This window comes from Oncorhynchus gorbuscha, linkage group LG22 (genome assembly GCF_021184085.1).
Source record: "Oncorhynchus gorbuscha isolate QuinsamMale2020 ecotype Even-year linkage group LG22, OgorEven_v1.0, whole genome shotgun sequence".
Classification (NCBI taxonomy): Eukaryota; Metazoa; Chordata; class Actinopteri; order Salmoniformes; family Salmonidae; genus Oncorhynchus; species Oncorhynchus gorbuscha.
In genome coordinates this window covers 7531136-7553642 of record NC_060194.1, presented here as the reverse complement: position 1 = coordinate 7553642, position 22507 = coordinate 7531136, and the positions used below count along the sequence as shown (strand labels likewise).

Here is a 22507-nt window from a genome sequence, read left to right as displayed (position 1 = left end):
CATTATAATTAAATGTGGAAGATGTTCCACAACAGAGATGCAAATCCAGCGTAGTACCAGGATGCGGGATTCCCTTCATGCTCTATTTGTTTATGGTCATCTAGGTGCTTCATCAGCACTTCATCATCTGTTAACCTTTCATTTTCTATTTTGCATTTCACCTCACTCATTTGACCTCATTTCATTTTCCATCTGTAGCTTCTTCGGCTGTTCAAAAGCATAAATACAGATACCTGCATTCCAAAATCCTTCACAAATCCTTCAATATGTTTTGATGCTGTAGTTGGCTATTTTGTTACAATACAACAGCTGATGATATATTCCATGTGTAGCTTTTTAGGCTGTTCGAAAAACATAAATACACATACCTGTACTTGAAAAGTATAAAAATGTGTACGTCGACATGTGTAGTGTGTATTTTAGGTGACTATTTTGTTGTGATACTATAGCCCATGGCCATGCGTGTTTATCTTATGTTTCTGTTACGGACTATGAACGACTATCTGAAAGAGATTTTGGTTTTACTGTAGAGTATTTATCCACTGATCTGGTGAAATGGTAATTCAGAGTAATAACATGTAAAATAACATGTAAAAAGCCACATCTCTATAACATTCTAATAATAACTTGAAACAAGCTCCACTGGGCACCATTTGTTACCAAGTAGTACTAGTTGTTTCGATTTCTTCAAAAGTGCCATTCATCGATGGTAACGCCCTTTACCATGGCAAATGTACCAGACACTCTTTTTTTCCCCCTTAGGGTTATATTAGGACTATATACTCTGTCTTTCATCTTCATATCTATGATTGAAACTGAGGTGGACAGGATATCATAGAAGACATGAGGGCCACTCCTTGAAACCCAAGGTGTATACTCTCTCAGGGGTCAGAGAGGCCTCGGAAGGAAGGATACCCTCTCTCATCAAACATCACTTTGCATACTGATTTTCATGTGTTCCATTCACGGAGGGAGTCTGGTCTAGATCATTGCCTGCAACTTAACTCCCTCACCTCGGAACAATCAAAGTCTTAGCCTCACATTGGGCAGGAACAATTTTCTCTCTCCCAGACGGACAACGCTGCCATGGCAATAAAGTGAGTTTCTTTATCACGATCACTGATTCTGTAGATGAATGCCGCTATGTTTCAAGTTACGACTTATTACAAGAATGAGGAGTCTACTATGTGCATTTTGTATCTAAGTTAATATAATGTAGTGGATAACAGGTTATTTGAATTTTTTTTAAAGATCTTTTCACTGGACTAGAAAACATATTTTTGAAATGCAAAAACATTGATGGACCGTATTCATCTATTTTCTTTCCAGGTGTGAGGCAGATTTGATATTGTGTTTTGAAAATCATTGATTTACTGGGCTAGTGATGGATCTCAACGCTCTTTTCAAGGGTAGATTTTGTTGCTTTCTCAAGGACCCACTTGAAGAGGCTGAGACTTGGGGAGAGTCTGTGGACAAACTCCTGTGTAGTAAACGTAAGGACAACGTTGTTATCCTTTTACTATACTGCCTGTCTAGAAGGCATCACCGACGGTGCCAAGCTGATTATGCCATCCTCAGGATGTGATTTAGAAAATCACAGGCAAATTACGATTGTCTGCTACAAGTAACTAAAATGTATCAAGTTAGGATTACTGCCTTTGTCTCGCGACAGAACTCACACTCATATGCTTTCTTACAATAACAAACATAGAGACATCTCATTTCTCTTCTTTTCCTATTTTTCCATGTGTCCAGCTGGGCAGGCAGCTTTCCGACAATTCCTGAAGTCAGAGTATAGTGAGGAGAATATCCTGTTTTGGCTGGCCTGTGAGGACTACAAGAAGATCAAGTCTCTTCCAGAGATGATCTCCTCTGCTAACAGGATCTACTCTGAGTTTGTGGAATGTGAAGCACCCAGACAGGTAAGTAGCTACCTGAGGCCGTATGTATCAAGCATCTCAGAGTAGGAGTGCTGATCTAGGCTGATCAGTTTCGCCTTTAAGATCATAATGGATACGATTAAATGGACAAGAGATGCCTGATCCTAGATCAGCATCCGTACTCTGATACACTCGACACATACAACCCCCGATGACAATCTGCTGGATTTCATAACAACTCAGAACAAACAAATGAATTAATAAGGACCTGGTTGGATCTAGACCTGTTTATACTTTTGTCTGCCTTTATACATTCAGTGGACATAAGATGTAGAAATGTGTCTGGGAAAAAAAAAACATGTATTTACTGGACTTATATCTTGGTTGAAGATCAACATTGATTGTGGGACCAGAGAAAATATCACCAAGAACATCTCCCAGCCGAGCCTGACGTCCTTTGACGCGGCACAGAAGCTGATCTACAGTCTGATGGCCAGGGATTGTTACCCACGATTCCTCAAGTCAGACATCTACCAGGATTTGCTTAGGAGAGCAGATGCAAGGTGACTCTCTTAAATGACAAACGCTCTAAGTGTTTCTCAACGTTTTATGTACCACACACAAGCTACAGTCCCTCCATCCATGGAGGACCACTTTGATTAAAGGGATGGTTTTATTTATTTTCTACCTTATTTTCGACTTACCTAGGGTGTTGTTACCTAGGGTTTAGTTTAGCAATATCCAGAATCTCCTGGCTAGACTGTTTTGTAAATGTAGCAATGCATGTGGAAATGGATTGTGTCGTTCCTTAAAACTAGCACCTGAGAACTGACTAAATGGCTGCCAGCTCACCATTTAACCAGGAAGTGGTCAAGAACCATTTAACCAGGAAGTGGTCAAGAACAACCCAGAAATTGAGAAACACATTCTTTCAACTCTTGCAATCCATGTCCAAACATCATCAGATATATATTTTCTTTAACCGGTGACTACATTTAATGGGTTGATTCCATTCTCAATGAATGTATAGAGTATAATGTGTGCAATGTTGTTGTATTTAACTAAGTTATTTGTAGAGACTAAAATGCCAAAATGTTGCCCATTTGACTATAAATTAGATGATGAATAAGTTCTTCATTTGTATCAATAGTATTATCACTTCTGTATGTAATCAGATACCGTCTCAAATTGAAATTAAAATGATCTGAATGAATCAAAGCATCAAATTTGAAATAAAAAACTATACAAATGAGTTGCCAAGCTCCTGTCCTTCTTCTGCGTGGATATTTTTGGGAAATCCAGATGCAACCATTATGTGTCTGCTTTTTATAGGTGCACTGGCTACTGCAATTCAAAGTTGTATGCATTCTAACCTTGTAAGTTCCCAGATATTCAGGGAGACAAAGAGAGGGCATTTTTTTGTGAATGGTGGATAACATGTGGTGGAAAACTGTGAGTCGGGTGATGAATGAGAATGATCTGATCTGAAATCATTTGTTTATTTGGTCTGTTCATATGTGCAAGTTGAAGTCGGAAGATTACATAGACCTTAGCCAAATAGATTTCAACTCAGTTTTTCACAACTCCTGACATTCAATCCTAGTAAACATTCCCTGTCCTAGGTCAGTTAGGATCACCACTTTATTTTAAGAATGTGAAATGTCAGAATAATAGTAGAGAGAATGATTTATTTCAGCTATAATTTCATCCCATTCCCAGTGGGTCAGAAGTTTACATACACTCAATTAGTATTTGGTAGCATTGCCTTTAAATTGTTTAACGTGGGTCAAACATTTCAGGCAACCTTCCACAAGCTTCCCACAATAGGAAGTGCGCCAGTCCCCCCCCCCTCCCAAACAGTTCTATTTTTGTTTCATCAGACCAGAGGACATTTCTCCAAAAAGTACGATCTGTGTCCCCATGTGCAGTTGCAAACCGTAGTCTGGCTTTTTTATGGCAGTTTTGGAGCAATGGCTTCTTCCTTGCTGAGTGGCCCTTCAGGTAATGTCGATATAGGACACGTTTTACTGTGGATAGAGCTACTTTTGTACCTGTTTCCTCCAGCATCTTCACAAGATCCTTTGCTGTTGTTCTGCGATTGATTTACACTTTTCGCACCAAAGTACGTTAATCTCTAGGAGACAGAATGCGTCACCTTCCTGAGGGGTATGAAGGCTGCATGGTCCCATGTTGTTTATACGTGCGTACTATTGTTTGTACAGATGAACGTGGTACCTTCAGGTGTTTGGAAATTGCTCCCAAGGATGAACCAGACTTGTGGAGGTCTACAATTATTTTTCTGAGGTCTGATTTATTTTGATTTTCCCATGATGTACAGCCAAGAGGCACTGAGTTTGAAGGTAGGCCTTGAAATACATCCAAAGGCACATCTCCAATTGACTCAAATTATGTTAATTAGCCTATCAGAAGCTTCTAAAGCCATGACATCGTTTTCTGAGATTTTCCAAGCTGTTTAAAGGCACAGTCAACTTAGTGTAAGTAAACTTCTGACCCACTGGAATTGTGATACAGTGAAATAATCTGTTTGTAAACAATTGTTGGAAAAATGACTTGTGTCATATGCACAAAGTAGATGTCCTAACCGACTTGCCAAGACTATAGTTTGTTAACAAGAAATTTGTGGAGTGGTTGAAAAATGGGTTTTAATGACTCCAACCTAAGTGTATGTAAACTTCCGACTTCAACTGTATGTATTTAAAATCAGATATATCTTTTGAAGAAAACATTTAATCAGCAGCAATTTTGCTCTCATGTAAATTGTGCGTAGTGCAGTCAGGGTGTCTCTGTGCTATCATTTTGAATTCGATGCAAAACATCCCGATTGTTTTGATTGACCATGATTGCGATCCGATTAACTTCCCGTTTCCCCGAAGAGTTGCACATGTTCCCCCATCCATGGATAAATATGAATGGAATCAGAAATATGATGGAAACTCCCTCTAGCCCATGCTGGCATCAATCCAGTATTTCAAAAAACCATTCTGAACACTGAGGAGAAGGGTTAGAAGGGTGTTGGAACATAGGGTGTGGTCCCTGAAGTGTGTACAGCTCTCCAACTCCAGGTGGCAGCAAAGCTCACACATTGACTTATGTTCTTGTTTTGTAAACCAACTGGCCCTGCACCAGAACTTGGGTGGCAGGTAGCCTAGTGGTTAGGCCAGCCTAGCAGTTGAGAGCGTTAGGCCAGTAGCTGAAAAGTCACAATGATTCGAATCCCTGAGCTGACTAGGTGAAAAATCTGTCGATGTGCCCTTGAGCAAAGCACTTAACCCTACATTCTCCTGTAACTCACTCTGGATAAGTGCCTGCTAAATTATTCAAATGTCCTACAGTAAATTGTATGTATATATTAGGGGCGGTTGGGGGGCCGGAACAAATGACTAATAATTTGTAGACTGCAAATTGACCGCAAGAAGCCCAAACAGATATAATGTTTGATTAAAACATAATAATTTCAAACTTTGCTTACATTTGTATACCATCACATGTCTCTTTATTATGTGTGGGAATATTTGGAAACAGATTTCTTAAATTAAAATCACTTAGTGCTGATTTCCTGGTGTTTTTACAGTCTTTTATGTCCAACAATGAAAAGTACACACTCAAATATATATATATTTGTTCTTGGTCAGAAAACCTGGGGAGCCAAATAAAACCACCCGATGTCCCCCAGTTGGGTAATTATGGAATAGATAAAACAGAAGCTGCACAGGTTTCATGTTGACAGTCATGACTTAGCCTATACAACCACATAATGTCAGACAACCTGCACTATTACCATCAAGTAGGTTTGGGTTTTGTTGTTGATTGGTGTAATCCGATGACTCTTGATCAGAAGTTTTTGTGTTCAATCCCATTGTCACGCCCTGACCTTAGAGATCCTTTTTATGTCTCTATTTTGGTTTGGTCGAGGCGTGAGTTGGGTAGGGCATTCTATGTTTTGTGTTCTATGTTTTCTATTTCTGTGTGTTTGGCCGGGTGTGGTTCTCAATCAGAGGCAGCTGTCTATCGTTGTCTCTGATTGAGAACCATACTTAGGTAGCCTTTTCCCACCTGTGTTTTGTGGGTAGTTGTTTTCTGTTTTTGTGTCTGATCCAGAAAGAACTGTTTGGGTTTCGTTCGTTCGTTCGTTCGTTCGTTCGTTCGTTCGTTCGTTCGTTCGTTCGTTCGTTCGTTCGTTCGTTCGTTCTCTTTGTTGTTTTTGTCAGTGTTCAGTTCTATTAATAAATCATGAACACTTACCACGCTGCGCTTTGGTCCACTTCTTCATGCAACAATGACCGTAACAGAACTACCCACCACCAAAGGACCAAGCAGCGTGGCCAGGAGAGGCAGCCCCAATACAGGAAGGTCAGGCACACGGGACGGTCGGCAGAGACCGAGGATGGAACCAGAGCCAGTCGGGGTGAAATTGGAGGTGAGCAAAGGAAGCAAAGCAGAGACAGTGAAGGAGTTGATGGGGAGATTGGAGGAGAGATTAATGAGAGAGTTGCTGTGTTGGTGCATAAGGCACGACATCTGCCCGACGGAGCGTGTCCTCGATTTGATGTCACCTGAGTCAGCTCTCCATACTCGTCCTGGGGTGCGTGCTACCCGTCTGGTGAAGACTGTGCCAGAACCACGCACAAGGCCTCCTGTGCGCATCCCCAGCCCTGAACGTCTTGTGCCAGCTTGGCACGCCTGTACGCGTTCTTAGCCCGGTGCGCTACATTCCAGGTCCCCGCATCTGCCAGGCTCGGGTGAGGATCCAGCCAGGAAGGATGGATGGTGCCAGCCCTGCTCTCCAGACCTCCAGTGCATCTCCTCGGGCCAGGATATCCCGCGCCAGCTCTAGGCACGGTTTCCCCAGTTCGCCAGGAGATCCCAGTGTGCCCTGTTCCAGCTCCCCGCACGTGCTGGGCTAGAGTGGGCATTCAGCCTGGAAGAGTGGTGTCAAGGCTACGCACCAGATCTCCAGTGCTCCCCCACAGCCCGGTCTATCCTGTGCCTCCTCCACGGACCAGGCCTGCAGTAGGTCTCCCCAGCCTGGTGAGTTCTGTGCCTGTGTCCTGTCCGGAGCTGCCAGAGTCTCCCTCCTGTCCGGAGCTGCCAGAGTCTCCCTCCTGTCCGGAGCTGCCAGAGTCTCCCTCCTGTCCGGAGCTGCCAGAGTCTCCCTCCTGTCCGGAGCTGCCAGAGTCTCCCTCCTGTCCGGAGCTGCCAGAGTCTCCCTCCTGTCCGGAGCTGCCAGAGTCTCCCTCCTGTCCGGAGCTGCCAGAGTCTCCCTCCTGTCCGGAGCTGCCAGAGTCTCCCTCCTGTCCGGAGCTGCCAGAGTCTCCCTCCTGTCCGGAGCTGCCAGAGTCTCCCTCCTGTCCGGGGCCTGCTGCGAGGGTCCCCAGTCTGGGGGTCGGCGGTGAGGGCCAGTAAGTGGGCCAAGCCTAAGGTGGAGCGGGGTCCCGCACCAAAGCCGCCACCGCGGATAGATGCCCACCTAGACCCTCCCCTATAGGTTTAGATTTTGTGGCCGGAGTCCGCACTTTTGGGGGGGGGGGGGGGTACTGTCACGCCCTGACCTTAGAGATCCTTTTTATGTCTATTTTGGTTTGGTCAGGGCGTGAGTTGAGGTGGGCATTCTATGTTTTGTGTTCTAATTTTTTTTATTTCTGTGTGTTTGGCTTCTTCATGCAACGATGCAACGATGACCGTAACACTCAGCCATGGACATTTAGTTTTGGTTTTAACCATATCTCAAACCTTAACCCTTACCAGTGGCAAATTTAGGTACAGGTGACATTTGGAATGGTTTTCTTTCGCTAATTTGCACGTCAGGTCAATGATATCATGTCACCGTGTGGGAATGTGGGTCAATTAACCTTGTCAGAGTGGGTGCCCTGATTCTAGTTTGTGAGCTAGGCAGGTTCCTGCCTGGGAAGGTCTCCCACTTAGAAGTATGAGATGGCGGGGGTAGGTGGACCTCAGGTCTCCCCCACTTGAAGCCCGAGGTTGAGGGAGTGGGGGAATCTATCAAATAGCGCACCTATAACTTTTTACAGTACTAATACAATTAGTAAAATCAGTCACATCACATTACCAAATAAACCACAATTCATGTGAATATATAGTTTCACAGACATATTGTTGCATTTTTTTCTAGTTTGTGTGAAATCATTAAGAATAATATAAAAGCAGTCTGCACACCACCAAGGTGAATGGGTTTAGTCTTGACTCTTGGTTGACAGTGTTGGTGGAAGGATAATGTATTGATGCTCGAGTGTCAAATCAACACAAATTTCTTTCCATTTCTCTTTTATACTACTTTTTGATATTTCGGAGTCTTATTTTTGTATATATTTTTATATTTATATAGTTTTAAATGTTATGATTATTTATTTGTGTTGTTCCAAATGTCTGAATAAAAATGACAGCTGGTGAAGAATAGGGAGCTGAAAGGGTGGTTTGCCCAGGGAGCCATACAAGCTAGAACCGCCACGGACCCTTACAATTTGGAATGAGCACCCAAATGTAATGTTTATCCCAAACCTTAACCCTTACCTTAACTGTTCGGATATAGTGCCTAAACTTAAGCCTTTAACCTCAAATGTATGTTTGAAGAAATGGAACAGTACAGAGAAGCAGGAACAGCAAAAACACTTTTGGAGAACGTGGAGAGCTTGTGGTGTGCTCAACATCTTTGAAGGACTGTGCAAAGAGAAGCGCAGTAATGAACAATATTGTATACACTGAGAATACCCATTTCATATGATCCGCACTCATCCAGTGGAAGCTTTAAACCACGGTGTTTAGATGCACTGACAATGCTTGTTCATTGTGCGTAGGGCCAAAAGGTGCATTACTGAACCTTGGCCTGGTGGATGAAACTTTGCATAACTTCTGTAACCATGGGGAAGGCATGCAAAGTAAGCCTAGGTAGACAGAGAGGGCATGTTGCCCAAAATATAGTACATCTGGTATCATAGAAAGTCTCCAATGTCTTCTTACGACTGCTTTATCTTCTGTTCGGCTTGAATTCTACACTGGGCTCAAACTATTTAAACTTTTGGAGAGCTTGAGCAAGCACACAAATATTACGCAGAAATTGTATTTTTCTAGTTCTGTATAATTGGTTCTAATCATGTAAACAATTCAGAATAATCCCATCTAAATGGCGAGTCGTTCCATGTCATTTCAGCAAGCCATGACACCCACCATCTCAGAGGGTTCTGAAATCGTTTCTCTGGTTAGAAACAGGAAAGATTAGCATTTCTGCAACATTATTTTGGTGAAACATAATTTGATCTCTGAGAAATGAAGATAATTCATTCCGCCAAAATTGGCTATTTTAATTCATGAGATTCATATAATATTCAATAAATATAGTAGCTAACATCCCATTTCCAACAAACGTTTTTCTAACAATGAGTAACTCGTGAAAAATCCAAAGGAATGGCCACTAAATTATTATCTAGCTAGCTACCAATGTCTTCAGCATAGCTAGCTGTAGCATGTCAGAGTGAGCACTGCGGGAGACGTAACCAAGGTCGATAACTTGTCATATAAACATCCATGGAAGGCCAATACCGGGAACATAGCTACATGTTTGACGTTAGCCGGAGCAGCCGACCTTACATGATACAAACAAAACATACTGACAGTACTTTCAGAAAATATTCACACCCCTAGACTTTTTCCACATTTTGTGGGAAAATATCCCATAATGACATTATCCCATAATGTCAAAGTGGAATTATGTAAATAAAATTTAAGAAGTAAGCTGAAATGTCTTGAGTCAATAAATATTCAACCCCTTTGTTTTATGGCAAGCCTAAATAAGTTCAGGAGTAAAAATGTGCATAACAAGTCGCATAGTAAAGTTGCATGGACTGTGTGCAATAATAGTGTTTAACATAATTTTTTGAATAACTACCTCAGCTCTGTACCCCACACATACTGTAAGGTCCCTCAGTGGAGAAGTGCATTTCAAACAAAGACTCAACCACAAAGACCAGGAATGTTTTTCAATGCCTCGCAAAGAAGGGCAGGGTAGAAGGGTAGATGGGTAAAAAAAAATATGAATATCCCTTTGAGCATGGTTTGAAGTTATTAATTACAATTTGGATGGTGTATCAATACACCCAGTCACTACAAAGATGCAGATGTCCTTCCTAACTCATTTGCCAGAGAAATAGCAAACCACTCAGGGATTTCACCATGAGACATATGTTAATGCCTGTGATAGGAGAAAACTGAGAATGGATCAACAACATTGTAGTTACTCCACAATACTAACCTAAATTACAGAGTGAAAAGGAAGCTTGTACAGAATAAAAATATTCCAAAACATGCATTCTGTTTGCAACAAGGCAATAAAGTAATACTGCAAAAAAATGTGGCAAAGCAATTAACTTTTTGTCCTGAATACAAAGTGTTATATTTGGGGAAAATACAATAAAACACATTACTGAGTACCACTCTCCATATTTTCAAGCATAGTGGTAGCTGCATCATGTTATGGGTATGCTTGTAATTGTTAAGGACTGGGGAGTTTTCTAGATAAAAAAAGAAACGTAATGGAGCTAAACACAGGAAAAATCCTAGAGGAAAACCTTTCCACCAGACACTGGGATATGAATTCACCTTTCAGCAGGACAATAACCTAAAATACAAGGCCAAATCTACACTGGAGTTGCTTACAAAGAAGACCGTGAATGAGTGTCCGAGTTACAGTTTTTACTTTAATCTACTTGAAAATCTATGGCAAGGCCTGAAAATGGTTGTCTAACCACGATCTACAACCAATTTGACAGAGATTGAAGAATTTTGAAAAGAATATTGGGCAAAATGTTGCAAAATCCAGGTGTGTAAAGCTTTTACAGACTTTTACAGGTGCTTCTACAAAGTATTGATTCAGGGGTGTGAATATTTATGTATATTATATATTTCTGTATTGAATTCTAAATAAATGAGCAAGCATTTCTTTTCAGAGGACATTCCTGAACCTACAGACCCAGAGAAAGCTGCATGCTATAATGGTGAAGCCACAACATCAGAGCCCAGCACGCACAGACACCCAGGTTCCATTCTCGGTTTGGAAACAGTTCAATATCAATTGATTGTCATGTTCACTTGTTAAGCCCTTACCACACAATTTAGCTGTCTCAAACAGAGCAAGCTCATCTACAGAGGGCTTTTGTCAAGGCAGGGTTTTGATCCTAAACATTATTCAAGGAGACCCAAGACAATTATTATTTGCATCTTTGGTGTATCTGCTTGGTAAATCTGATTTGTCGCATACTGGCCTTTGCTGGATAAGATGTAATACATTTTATGAGATAATACATGGTTGGAGAACAAGACTGCGCTCACACTGGTTGCCCTCAGGTTTGCTATGAAGTCTGTACCTTATAATTCCTGTACTGTACATTTCATTACTTTTGCCTATATATTTTCCCAGGGAAGAGGAAACACTGCGAGCACAACCAGCGAATACCTGAACTTCATGAGGGAGACCGAGGCCTCATACCTGGAGACACTTGAGGCCCAGCGTCAGTAGTGGGATCAGCACTTCAATCAACTGTGTGAAGATGAGTCAGCAGCCAGAGCGCTGGTGTTCTTAATGTTTTGTATACTCAGTGTATACTTGTTGGGGCGGGATTGGTATTGGGTGTGGGTCCGTGGTTGTCTTTTGTCCATTCGTTTGGATTCCTAATGTCTAACTCATTGTTATAAAAAAAAAGTTTGGTTCAAATATGATTTTGGTACTATATTTATTCAATATTATATGAATCCTATAAATGAAAATGGCCAACTTGGATGCAATCAATCAGCTTACATTTTCAGTGATCAAATTAGGTTTCAACAAAGTAATGTTACAGGGATGCTCATCCTAACAGCAGAAACAATTCCAGAACAATCTGAGATGGTGGGTGTCGAAATCCTCTTTCTTGTGCTTTTTTGTGGTCTAACTGTAACGTCTGCTTCCAACTCACACTCTCAAACACATGCAGTAGATCCCCTGAACACAGCTCACTTTCCAGCCCACTTTCCAGCTCACACTCTCAAACACATGCAGTAGATCCCCCGAACACAGCTCACTTTCCATCCCACTTTCCAGCTCATTTACATTACATTTACATTTAAGTCATTTAGCAGACGCTCTTATCCAGAGCGACTTACAAATTGGTGCATTCACCTTATGACATCCAGTGGGACAGTCACTTAACAATAGTGCATCTAAAACTTAGGGGGGGTGGGGTGAGAGGGATTACTTAACCTATCCTAGGTATTCCTTAAAGAGGTGGGGTTTCAGGTGTCTCCGGAAGGTGGTGATTGACTCCGCTGTCCTGGCGTCGTGAGGGAGTTTGTTCCACCATTGGGGGCCAGGGCAGCGAACAGTTTTGACTGGGCTGAGCGGGAGCTGTACTTCCTCAGTGGTAGGGAGGCGAGCAGGCCAGAGGTGGATGAACGCAGTGCCCTTGTTTGGGTGTAGGGCCTGATCAGAGCCTGGAGGTACTGAGGTGCCGTTCCCCTCACAGCTCCGTAGGCAAGCACCATGGTCTTGTAGCGGATGCGAGCTTCAACTGGAAGCCAGTGGAGAGAACGGAGGAGCGGGGTGACGTGAGAGAACTTGGGAAGGTTGAACACCAGACGGGCTGCGGCGTTCTGGATGAGTTGAAGGGGTTTAATGGCACAGGCAGGGAGCCCAGCCAACAGCGAGTTGCAGTAATCCAGACGGGAGATGACAAGTGCCTGGATTAGGACCTGCGCCGCTTCCTGTGTGAGGCAGGGTCGTACTCTGCGGATGTTGTAGAGCATGAACCTACAGGAACGGGCCACCGCCTTGATGTTAGTTGAGAACGACAGGGTGTTGTCCAGGATCACGCCAAGGTTCTTGGCGCTCTGGGAGGAGGACACAGTGGAGTTGTCAACCGTGATGGCGAGATCATGGAACGGGCAGTCCTTCCCGGGAGGAAGAGCAGCTCCGTCTTGCCGAGGTTCAGCTTGAGGTGGTGATCCGTCATCCACACTGATATGTCTGCCAGACATGCAGAGATGCGATTCGCCACCTGGTCATCAGAAGGGGGAAAGGAGAAGATTAATTGTGTGTCGTCTGCATAGCAATGATAAGAGAGACCATGTGAGGTTATGACAGAGCCAAGTGACTTGGTGTATAGCGAGAATAGGAGAGGGCCAAGAACAGAGCCCTGGGGACACCAGTGGTGAGAGCGCGTGGTGAGGAGACAGATTCTCGCCACGCCACCTGGTAGGAGCGACCTGTCAGGTAGGACGCAATCCAAGCGTGGGCCGCGCCGGAGATGCCCAACTCGGAGAGGGTGGAGAGGAGGATCTGATGGTTCACAGTATCGAAGGCAGCCGATAGATCTAGAAGGATGAGAGCAGAGGAGAGAGAGTTAGCTTTAGCAGTGCGGAGCGCCTCCGTGATACAGAGGAGAGCAGTCTCAGTTGAATGACTAGTCTTGAAACCTGACTGATTTGGATCAAGAAGGTCATTCAGAGAGAGATAGCGGGAGAGCTGGCCAAGGACGGCACGTTCAAGAGTTTTGGAGAGAAAAGAAAGAAGGGATACTGGTCTGTAATTGTTGACATCGGAGGGATAGTGTAGGTTTTTTCAGAAGGGGTGCAACTCTCGCTCTCTTGAAGACGGAAGGGACGTGGCCAACGGTCAGGGATGAGTTGATGAGCGAGGTGAGGTAAGGGAGAAGGTCTCCGGAAATGGTCTGGAGAAGAGAGGAGGGGATAGGGTCAAGCGGGCAGGTTGTTGGGCGGCCGGCCGTCACAAGACGCGAGATTTCATCTGGAGAGAGAGGGAGAAAGAGGTCAGAGCATAGGGTAGGGCAGTGTGAGCAGAACCAGCGGTGTCGTTTGACTTAGCAAACGAGGATCGGATGTCGTCGACCTTCTTTTCAAAATGGTTGACGAAGTCATCTGCAGAGAGGGAGGAGGGGGGCGGAGGATTCAGGAGGGAGGAGAAGGTGGCAAAGAGCTTCCTAGGGTTAGAGGCAGAAGCTTGGAATTTAGCGTGGTAGAAAGTGGCTTTAGCAGCAGAGACAGAGGAGGAAAATGTAGAGAGGAGGGAGTGAAAGGATGCCAGGTCCGCAGGGAGGCGAAGTTTTCCTCCATTTCCGCTCGGCTGCCCGGAGCCCTGTTCTGTGAGCTCGCAATGAGTCATCGAGCCACGGAGCGGGAGGGGAGGACCGAGCCGGCCTGGAGGATAGGGGACATAGAGAGTCAAGGGATGCAGAGAGGGAGGAGAGGAGGGTTGAGGAGGCAGAATCAGGAGATAGGTGGGAGAAGGTTTGAGCGGAGGGAAGAGATGATAGGATGGAAGAGGAGAGAGTAGCGGGGAGAGAGAGCGAAGGTTGGGACGGCGCGATACCATCCGAGTAGGGGCAGTGTGGGAGGTGTTGGATGAGAGCGAGAGGGAAAAGGATACAAGGCAGTGGTCGGAGACTTGGAGGGGAGTTGCAATGAGGTTAGTGGAAGAACAGCATCTAGTAAAGATGAGGTCGAGCGTATTGCCTGCCTTGTGAGTAGGGGGAAGGTGAGAGGGTGAGGTCTGGAAAGAAGGAGGCAGAGAGGAAAGAGTCAAAGGTAGACGTGGGGAGGTTAAAGTCGCCCAGAACTGTGAGAGGTGAGCCGTCCTCAGGAAAGGAGCTTATCAAGGCATCAAGCTCATTGATGAACTCTCCGAGGGAACCTGGAGGGCGATAAATGATAAGGATGTAAAGCTTGAAAGGGCTAGTAACTGTGACAGCATGGAATTCAAAGGAGGCGATAGACAGATGGGTAAGGGGAGAAAGAGAGAATGACCACTTGGGAGAGATGAGGATCCCGGTGCCACCACCCCGCTGACCAGACGCTGACCAGACGCTCTCGGGGTGTGCGAGAACACGTGGGCGGACGAAGAGAGAGCAGTAGGAGTAGCAGTAGCAGTAGGAGTAGCAGTGTTGTCTGTGAGCTCACACTCTCAAACACATCGATTCCCTGAACGCAGCTCACTCTCCAGATCCCAATCACCTGAAGTCTGATCACCTGTTCACACACCTGTATGTCATTTACACACACTATTTACTTCAGTTCTTTGCACCCCATCATTGTGAGGTATTGTTTGTTTTGATACACAGTCTAGTCGGAGCGCTGTTTAGGTCCGTATGAGTCCTCCCGTGTATCGTAGTTTTTGGCCACTAATCATTTTTTCCTCACTAATAATGCTCTTTTATTATTAGTCATCAGTCATCATTATTAGTCATCAATCTCTTGCCTGATCTCCCAGACTATGTTATTAGCCTTTTCCCTGACTGTACTGTTACCTTGTTGGATGACCTTATGCCTGCCCCAGGACCCAGCTACCGGCCTTCTCCTGTGGTCCTTTACTAATAAACACCTGTTGCTTGAAACCAGCACTCTGTCTCCCATCGTACTCATTACAGCAACGACCCTGCAGGCTCTGCATGGTCTGCAGTTAGGAGGCATGTTCGGTGTACAACACTATGAAAATGTGTTAGTGTTATTTTTTCCAAAAGATTTACAAAATATATATAGTCAATGTGTTAACATGCCAATCCTGTCAGTGGAATTCACTGTCTACCAACCTCATGTCGAATGCACCGACTCCCATATAATTCATTTCTGAGATATTTCATGTATTTGTTTTGTTTTTAGTCATGTCATTATATAACACATTTCAGTTGGCTGCTAAGGAAAGAGGAAGTGGAATTAGATGTGGTTTGTTTCACAAAGTGACACAAGCGCACACGCATGCCCACCCACGCATGCAGTTGAAAAATGCATTGCTTTGATCAATATTCAATTACAATGTTGATTTAAATATGGATATACAATGTTAATACGATCTATTCATTTGAAATCATGTATATCATAATGTATAGCAGGAAACAATGTATTGCCGAGGACTGTATTGTAAGTAGGATGTTATATGCTGCAGTTCAGCCTGTGCATGAGATCTCATACCCATGTGACCGAGTTCTCATACCCATGTGACCGAGTTCTCATACCCATGTGACCGTTTTAAGTCTATCCTGACTGGTTTTTCATGGTGACATTAACTGTGAGCAACACTGTGACTGCTAGTTTTGTCTGCTTAGTTGTCATCTGATAAAGTTCTGCCATTTTGATGGAAATAAACTAACAATATGTTTAGTCATCTAGTCAAGACAAAATCTTCTTTGTATCTATTGTGATCTGGCCCCGATCTGTCCATCTATCTAACATACTATATATGATTGGTTCTCTGTGACGGAAAAATACATGTCAGAGGCCACTACTGATGTCATACAGTAAGGTGAAGTGCACCATAAGGAGAAGTGAGACTTAAAGGTGGACAGTGGGATTTTCACTGACGAATCCGGCAAATTCTTCTGCTTGCATGGTTTGACCTATTTCAATTGTTCTCTTCTGCCAAAAACTCCAGATAAAATTATTAGGGTTATACTTGTGAAAAGGCAAAAGTTTATATTGGTAAAAAAAAAATGTTTTAAAACGCAACAGTTCCACTATCATGGGACATGAAAGCAAAAGACGTAATGAAAGTATCACTTCCACCTGACAAATGCGTTTCAAAAATTAAACAAAGGACCTTGTTCTTTACTTGAGCCCACGGAGTGAAGGTAAGAATTTGCTTATCGGTTGTTTAATTTTCCACGTTACATTTGCATACCCTGGCCTTAATATCGGTAGGGAATGACCTGTGCAGGTTTCTGAACGCAGACAGTCAGTTGCATTGCACTGGTGTGAACAAGCTAGCGTCATCCCTTACTTCCTCTATTTCTGTGGTTAGAGGCCAACGAAACGGGTGACGCTACACACACTAACATCACAGTAGCCGTCGCTTGTATAAAGGAGGGTGTTTGGAGGAACGTCAAAACAGACACAATTTGACAAGCTAGCAGAGAACTCCAACACTGAGTAATACATACAAAGAACCCAATGATTGTGTTTCCCCAAACATGCTTATCTTAGTTACATCACCATCAAGGGAACTGCATCCACTCAACATTGACATGGAGGACAACAGAAGAAAGCAGACAAAGTGAGTATTCGCTGATAAAGTATTGCTTGCATTCCACATTGATTTATTGGTTTGTTAGTCATTCGGCACAATTGCAGATTCTTAAAAACAAGTGTTCTTTAAAAACACTATATTATGTTGCTGGCTGCCTTTGCACGTAGGAGCAAGAGAACTTTGAGGTTTTCTGTGCACGTGCATGTTTTGTGTGTATGCTTGTGTATTTACCTATTTACTTTGTTTCAGGGGATGCGACTTGAGGTCCCGACTACAACGCAGATCTTCCCATGCCCCTAACACTGAACGGTAAATAGCCTAAGGATAGACTCTCCATATCCATGAGCCTTTCCTATCAGGACCCATCCACCATCTACATTAACATCCAGTGTATTGATCTGAAAATAACTGTCCTCCTCCTTTACAGACTTAGTACTGAGGAAATTATCCTGTGGTCCCAGTCTTTGGAGAGACTTCTCACATCAAAATGTAAGCATTTCATGTTCGTCAAAACAATGTTTAAACAGACAAAAGGAGGTTGAACCATTGAAGAAATGTCCATTTTCGTAGGTTTGGAGGTTTTAAAGCCTAGCTAAGTATGTCTTCTCATGCCCCTTTTAGATGGCATGGCAACATTTCAGGCTTTTCTGAAATCAGAGTTCAGCGATGAGAACATTGAATTCTGGCTGATCTGTGAAGACTACAAGAAGATTAAGTCCTCCTTCAGGCTGTCCTCCAGGGCCAAGAAGATCTACAAGACATACATTGAAGCTGAGGCTCCAAAAGAGGCATGTTGTACTCACAAACATAGTATAATACTTCACAAAAACATGTACATCTTTGATCACGTATGTATCTACTTTTTATTGCTACATTTGCTTTGCATGAGCACATCTACTCCTTGTGTCCACTAAGTCTCATCAATTCCCTCTAAATCTCTCCAGATCAACATTGACCACAAGACCAGAGATCTCATCGGGCAGAATGTGAAGACGCCCTCCACAGTTTGCTTCGACGAGGCCCAGAGGATTGTGTACAGCCTGATGGAGAAAGACTCCTACCCCAGGTTCCTCAGATCCAACATCTACAGGACCTTATTGGACTCCGCATCAGACTGACTACATGAAGATGTGAATGAATACCGATGATAGAAACTGAACTGAGGCTTCCAACAATGGACTGCAATGTTTCACAGCCAGGGAGCTTCTACAAACAGGATTCATAAGAAGATGCTTCCGAGTGTGAATTATACTGGGTACAAATGTACGAGGCCTAAGGGAATGCTGGGAGGAACATACAGAAGTGACTGTGCTGGCAAGCCTTCTTGACATTTGTGTTTAGTCTATGTACTTTCACTTGAAAGAGGAACGTACGTCACATAGAAGGGGGCTAAAGAGATCATAGAAATATAATGTTGATTCTATTTCTACGACAGAGACATGGTGGTGTCAGGGGATTACCTTGCATGGCATGTTATTGCTAGGGACTTTCTGTGTCAAAGTTCTGGGGATGTTTACTATGTGGAATCTAAACAGTCTGGGCTGTAACTGTATGAAAAGGTATCTGCAGTTGCACATAATCTGCAGGTCATCAGTTGAGTTATAAGGCATTTGATAAAATAATCTACTAAATTTGACTTTTTTTAAAACCACAATTTTAGAATGGGTAATTTTGTTTACTTTAACACAATGAGGAATGTTTGTGATGTAAGCTTTAAAAAATAACATTATGGAGAATTGATTTTGTGAAGAAATTACTGAATGTAAAAAATGCTGTTGATACACTGGATATTTGTAAAAAATTCCGATTTCTATAGGTGTATTTATAAAATGGCACATGGTTTCCAAATTCGAACAGCTAAATTATACATTTAGTAAAAACACAAATTCACAAAAATGTAAATGCTTCAAACCTTCAAAGCACTTTTAAACATTTACATTTACATTTAAGTCATTTAACAGACGCTCTTATCCAGAGCGACTTACAAATTGGTGCATTCACCTTATGACATCGAGTGGAACAGTCACTTTACAATAGTGCATCTAAATCTTAAAGGGGGGGGGGGGTGAGAGGGATACTTATCCTATCCTAGGTATTCCTTAAAGAGGTGGGGTTTCAGGTGTCTCCGGAAGGTGGTGATTGACTCCGCTGTCCTGGCGTCGTGAGGGAGTTTGTTCCACCATTGGGGGGCCAGAGCAGCGAACAGTTTTGACTGGGCTGAGTGGGAGCTGTACTTCCTCAGTGGTAGGGAGGCGAGCAGGCCAGAGGTGGATGAACGCAGTGCCCTTGTTTGGGTGTAGGGCCTGATCAGAGCCTGGAGGTACTGAGGTGCCGTTCCCCTCACAGCTCCGTAGGCAAGCACCATGGTCTTGTAGCGGATGCGAGCTTCAACTGGAAGCCAGTGGAGAGAACGGAGGAGCGGGGTGACGTGAGAGAACTTGGGAAGGTTGAACACCAGACGGGCTGCGGCGTTCTGGATGAGTTGAAGGGGTTTAATGGCACAGGCAGGGAGCCCAGCCAACAGCGAGTTGCAGTAATCCAGACGGGAGATGACAAGTGCCTGGATTAGGACCTGCGCCGCTTCCTGTGTGAGGCAGGGTCGTACTCTGCGGATGTTGTAGAGCATGAACCTACAGGAACGGGCCACCGCCTTGATGTTGGTTGAGAACGACAGGGTGTTGTCCAGGATCACACCAAGGTTCTTAGCGCTCTGGGAGGAGGACACAATGGAGTTGTCAACCGTGATGGCGAGATCATGGAACGGGCAGTCCTTCCCCGGGAGGAAGAGCAGCTCCGTCTTGCCGAGGTTCAGCTTGAGGTGGTGATCCGTCATCCACACTGATATGTCTGCCAGACATGCAGAGATGCGATTCGCCACCTGGTCATCAGAAGGGGGAAAGGAGAAGATTAATTGTGTGTCGTCTGCATAGCAATGATAGGAGATTAAAAAAAAATATTTGACTGCATTTGTTTGTTAAGACGCTTCCCAAACTTTACTGAAAGGGTAATGTCACGAGGTGGAAATATGACAGGTTCTTTTGGATCTGGGTTGAGCAGGCAGAAGCAGGAAGCAAGGGACTAGTTTCACCATTTAATACATAATAAGTAATGGTTTACACGTTTACCTTTTCATCCGTGGCCTTTCTCATGGCCCAGGAACATTTACAAACCATGCTATTTAAAATGACACTAACAAACAAATCAAAGTAAGCAAAAGGCACAGGAAGTGGGGCAGTCCAGGAGGCAGGTGTCCATCTTGTTTTCGTCAAACTCACAAGAATCCATTTTCCTCCATGCTCCCAGAATACACCATCCCACTGGGTACAAACTGGTTGAATCAACATTGTTTCAATGTAATTTCTCAACTTAATGTGATGTGGAATCTACGTGGAAAATACATTGGATTCTAACAAACTGTTATTTTGTGAAATTTATACCACAGGATTATGTCATCATAGTAGTCAATTTTCACTTGACAGCGGAGAGTAAAAATTTACGTTTCGGAGTTTCCTTAAATTCTACACATGTTGCCACGGGGCGTAGAGAAAATGTTCTACACATTTCACCAACTACGAACTCTCACACGAAAATACACACACAGTTGATAAGAAAGATGGTGTTATTTTCAAGTGTTTTCAAGGGTTATTACAACCAGGAAGAACTATTGGATATAAAAGCGATGTCAACTTACCATCTCTACGACCATCTCTACGTCTTTCCCGAAGCGGACACTTTGTTCGGAACCTCCACCATGGACATGCGATCTTATCCCAGAGGCCGACAGAAAACAACGCGGTCGCCGCAGGAGAGGCAGATAGAGCGGCCTACTGGTCAGACTCAGAAGGCGAGCACACCATCCACCACTTCCGAGCATATTACTCGCCAATGTCCAATTTCTAGATAACAAGGTGGACGAAATCAGGGCACGAGTTGCAATCCAGAGAGACATCAGAGAACGTAACAGTCTCTGTTTCAAGCAAACATGGCTCACTCGGGATATGTTGTCAGAGTCGGTACAGCCATCCGGTTTCTTCATGCATCGCACCGACAGAAACAAACATCTCTCTGGGGCGGCAGGGTAGCCTAGTGGTTAGAGTGTTGGACTAGTAACCGGAAGGTTGCAAGTTCAAACCCCTGAGCTGACAAGGTACAAATCTGTTGTTCTGCCCCTGAACGGGCAGTTAACCCTCTGTTCCTAGGCCGTCATTGAAAATAAGAATTTGTTCTTAACTGACTTGCCTAGTTAAATAAAGGTAAAATAAAAAGAGGAAGGGCAGGGCCTTATGATTAACAACTCATGGTGTAATCACAACAACATACAGAAACTCAAGTCCTTTTGTTCACCCTACCTAGAATTCCTTACAATCATATGGCAACCGCTTTATCTTCCAAGAGAATTCTCTTCAATTATAGTCACAGCCGTGTATACCCCCCCAAGCAGATCTCTCGTCGGCCCTGAAAGAACTTCACTGGACTATGTAAACTGGAAACCACACATATTGTAGCTGGGGGTTTTAACAAAGCTAACTTAAGAACCATACTTCCTCAATTCTATCAACATATCAAATGCGCAACAAGAAATGGTAACTTTCTGGATCATTGCTACTCGAACTTCCGTGATGCATACAAAGCCCTCCCCCGCCCTGCCTTCGGCAAATCTGACCATGACTCCATTTTGTTGCTCCCAGCCTATAGACAGAAACTTAAACAAGAAGCGCCCGTGCTCAGGTCAATACAACGGTGGTCAATCGGATTCCAAGCTTCAAGATTGCTTCAATCACGTAGACTGGGATATGTTCCGGATAGCCTCAGACAATAACATTAATGTATACGCTGACTCAGTGAGCAAGTAGAGTAGGTCAGGGCGTGACTAGGGGTTTTAGTCTATCATTTCTATGTGGGGTTCTAGGTTTGATTTTCTATGTTTGTTTGTGTATGATTCCCAATTAGAGGCAGCTGGTAATCGTTGTCTCTAATTGGGGATCATACTTAATTTGCATTTTTCCACCTGTGGGTTATGGGATATTGTTTATGTTTAGTTGCCTGTTCGCATTGCATTGTCACGGTTTGTTAATTCTTTATTTGTTTTGTATTCGCTTAAGTTTCACTTTATTCATTAAAAGTATGTGGAACTCAAAGTACGCTGCGCCTTGGTCCGATCATTATTACGAACAACGTGACATCAGAAATAGAGGAAGGTCTAAAAACAACCAAAAAATAACTATTGTGAAATAGACTGTGTCTGTAAAATGTGTTTTAGATGTATAAATTGAAGGTAAAAGCCAAAGTGTTTATTAGTTTACTCCAATTGGGGGATCGGTGGTTGGGTTTGCAGGGAATAATAATAAAGGTATATAAAAAAAAATTTAAGTATGTATGTCTATATAGGTATGTGTATGTATATATGTGTATATGTACGCATGCGTGTATGGATTGTGACGAATCCCGCGAAGATGGTGCCTCTTCCTGTTGGGGCGGCGCTAGGCGTTTGCAGTCGCCGGCCGACTAGCTGCCATCGATTCACTTTCCTTTTGTTATTGTGTGGGCTTGTTCTCTGTTTTATGGTGTTGGTTGATTATTGTGATCTCTA

At 43.5% G+C, this 22507-nt stretch overlaps 2 protein-coding genes across 2 annotated transcripts; both read left to right on the top strand.

Annotated features, from left to right (window-relative positions):
- The first annotated feature begins 1053 nt into the window (after positions 1–1053).
- LOC124010174 (regulator of G-protein signaling 21-like) lies at positions 1054–3058 on the top strand. The gene is made up of 4 exons (XM_046322568.1): positions 1054–1097; positions 1330–1493; positions 1756–1922; positions 2271–3058. The coding sequence occupies exons 2-4, from the start codon at positions 1385–1387 to the stop codon at positions 2445–2447; spliced, it is 453 nt and encodes a 150-aa protein (XP_046178524.1). The 5' UTR covers positions 1054–1097; positions 1330–1384; the 3' UTR covers positions 2448–3058.
- A 13552-nt stretch (positions 3059–16610) lies between these two features.
- LOC124009813 (regulator of G-protein signaling 21-like) lies at positions 16611–18951 on the top strand. Its single transcript, XM_046321995.1, has 5 exons — positions 16611–16944; positions 17167–17226; positions 17345–17406; positions 17539–17705; positions 17862–18951. Exons 1-5 carry the CDS (start codon positions 16862–16864, stop codon positions 18033–18035), a joined length of 546 nt encoding a protein of 181 aa, XP_046177951.1. The 5' UTR covers positions 16611–16861; the 3' UTR covers positions 18036–18951.
- Positions 18952–22507: the final 3556 nt, after the last annotated feature.